At 36.5% G+C, this 2,476-nt stretch overlaps 1 protein-coding gene across 1 annotated transcript; it reads right to left on the reverse strand.

The window, feature by feature from the left end:
* Positions 1–528: 528 nt before the first annotated feature.
* Positions 529–1,571, reverse strand: LOC137823164 (uncharacterized). Its single transcript, XM_068628316.1, has 2 exons — positions 1,130–1,571; positions 529–985 (listed from the first exon to the last, which is right to left on the reverse strand). The coding sequence occupies exons 1-2, from the start codon at positions 1,485–1,487 to the stop codon at positions 645–647; spliced, it is 699 nt and encodes a 232-aa protein (XP_068484417.1). The 5' UTR covers positions 1,488–1,571; the 3' UTR covers positions 529–644.
* Positions 1,572–2,476: the final 905 nt, after the last annotated feature.

Below are 2,476 nucleotides of genomic sequence, written 5' to 3' on the forward strand. Positions count from 1 at the left end.
CGTGGTTTTCTTTTTAATGATTTATTTAGAAGTTTTATTGTGATTCAGACTTTTTTATTTTCATAGTATCTCACAGGTCTGTTTTGTACTTCTGATCTCGGTTGGTTTGACTCGCTTAAGCTTATTGGTAAAGACCCTTTACAAGTTGGAGAAGGTTGTAAGATGATTTTCCATCTTGTCTTCTTTTGTGAGAGTTTTTTTTTTTTTTATTATTTTGACTGAAAGGTGTTAGGGTCTTTTGTAATGATGTTATATTTGTGTACGGATGTAGTCATGACTATATATGTTTAGTAATGTTTATGACACTCTGGTTGTTGTCTTTTTAGAGTCTATTGGAACCCAGTTGATTTTTTAGAGTTTATTGGAACCCAGTTGATTGATTGCTATGTAATTTGATTTGAGTATTCTTGTATAAGGATTGAGACATCGTTGAATTATTTCATTTTATTTTTATTTATTATTTACTAATAAAAAAAACTAACATGTAATATATTTATTTACTAACTAAAGAGATGGTTAAAGCAAACATTCTAAGAAAAAGGTTTAGCAAAGTTAAACAATCAGAATCGAAGGGTACATCATACAGAGAACATGTAGTTGTTGATGATAAACCTTTCCTAAGAAAACGTGATCACCTTATTACTCTAGAAATCTCTGAACGCAATTCTTTGATATCCTTGACCGTAAAAATGCTGATTAACTGTATAACAACCGTTACCATTGCCATTAAAAGATCCACCGTTGTTGATGCTTCTGTTGTTATTATAAGAAGGAATTGCAGGAATATTGTTGTTCTGGTTTGGAAGCTGGATTGGCCAATCAGAAGTGGTGGGATGAGGCCACCACCCATTTGCTTTGACATCATCAAACATCTTCAACAACTCACCTTTCGAATGCTTTGAAGGCTTCTCAATCTCAACGCTGAAGCCTCCATCATCGCTAGTACTGCAAATCGTGGCCACAAGAGAGACACCGTGAGAATAATCTGCAGAGAAAAAATAGTGTTTTACAGTTATCATGTAAGGAAGCACTTTATCATCATCGTGTGTTCTTGCTCTTGACAACACCACAAGACCCTTTCGGTCCGTGTGAGTTCCGTATAAGTAGGAGGAGGCCTTGAGGACCCCACCTTGCGCCATAGGAGTTTTGCAGACCGGAAGACGCAGCACGCTTGCAGTTCCGGTAACTTTAGCATCTCCCAAGAGAAGACCTTGTTTAACAGTCACGTCTAACGTAAATTTAAAGTAGTCGTTTGGGTGGGTTGATGCGTGGTCGTGGATTGAGATGGTTAACTCTTGATCCTGGTTGTAATCGGCGTTGGTTTTGGTCAACTCGAGTTCACAGGTGCTTCTGAAGGAGTTGTAGTGAGCAGTCCAAGTGTGGAGAGCCTCAGGGCCTCTCCCGAACTTGGTCTTGCGAAGGAAAATCAGAGGTGAATTGCCCAGAGGATACTGCTCAGAGTAGTTGCTACTTTGAGTGTTTCCCATGGAGGAATGGAATGGAATGGAACCTTTGTGTCTCTCTTCTGCACTCAGAAATTTATGACAATGGTGAATATTGGTGCTTTGGTGAAGGAATAAAACATGTCACTGTCTTACATGGAAGGTAGCGTCTATCTTCCGCTATGCTTTGGATAAGGTTTGTTTTGACTAACCCTAGAGAATGTTAATTGAAATGGACTGTTATTTTCACCTTTAATTCTTAAGATGCACTTTTCCAATACATATTATTGAATACTTCACACGGCATACAGTAAATACATACGCTTAACAAATAAACAAATTAATATTTTAACTATTTTCATTTTAATTTTTAATTTAAAATATTAAAATATTATTATAAAGGGTTGTTGAATGTTGTTATTTACTATCTGCAGTGCTAGCAAAACGTTTTCCTATTATCATTTGTTCAAAATTTGAGAACTTTACATGCACACCTTTAATTCTTGAGATGCAGTTTTCCATTTGTACAAAATTTGAAATCATTTTACACCCGCACCAACTCAACCATCAACACATTTTAAAGGGGTGTTGGAGGATAAAATATCATCTAAAGTAAATTTGGCAAACCGGAGATATTTTTGGAGAATAGTATTTGTAGCATGTGTGAGGAGGAAACGAAAACAACATCACATCTTTTCTATACTTGTATGGTAGCTTGGTTGATCTGGTCAAAATGCTACGAGTGGGTGGGTTTGACGTCGACGGTTCACCATCAACCAAACAAACACTTCGCACAATTTAGATTGATTAAAGAAAGTGAAGCTGTCAATCAAATTTGGTCTTGAAGTATCTCTGAAATACCTACATTAATTTTTTTTTTTTGCCGATATCTCATACCACTTCACATTCCCATCTCACACCCAAACCCACACAAATAGAAACATAGAAAGAAATACCAAAGGCACACAACCAAACACTACACATATAGAAACTCATACATGCACAAACACATACCGTACACCTATATGCATGCA

The sequence above is a fragment of the Phaseolus vulgaris genome, chromosome 9 (assembly GCF_000499845.2).
Source record: "Phaseolus vulgaris cultivar G19833 chromosome 9, P. vulgaris v2.0, whole genome shotgun sequence".
Taxonomy (NCBI): Eukaryota; Viridiplantae; Streptophyta; class Magnoliopsida; order Fabales; family Fabaceae; genus Phaseolus; species Phaseolus vulgaris.

What these genes read in the sequence shown, in the direction of transcription:
- LOC137823164 (XM_068628316.1), bottom strand. Translation starts at nt 1,487, where the DNA reads ATGGGAAACACTCAAAGTAGCAACTACTCTGAGCAGTATCCTCTGGGC. An exon ending in CAAAACTCCTATGGCGCAAG is followed by an intron (nt 986 to 1,129) that starts GTGGGGTCCTCA and finishes TTTTCTCTGCAG; the next exon opens with ATTATTCTCACGGTGTCTCT.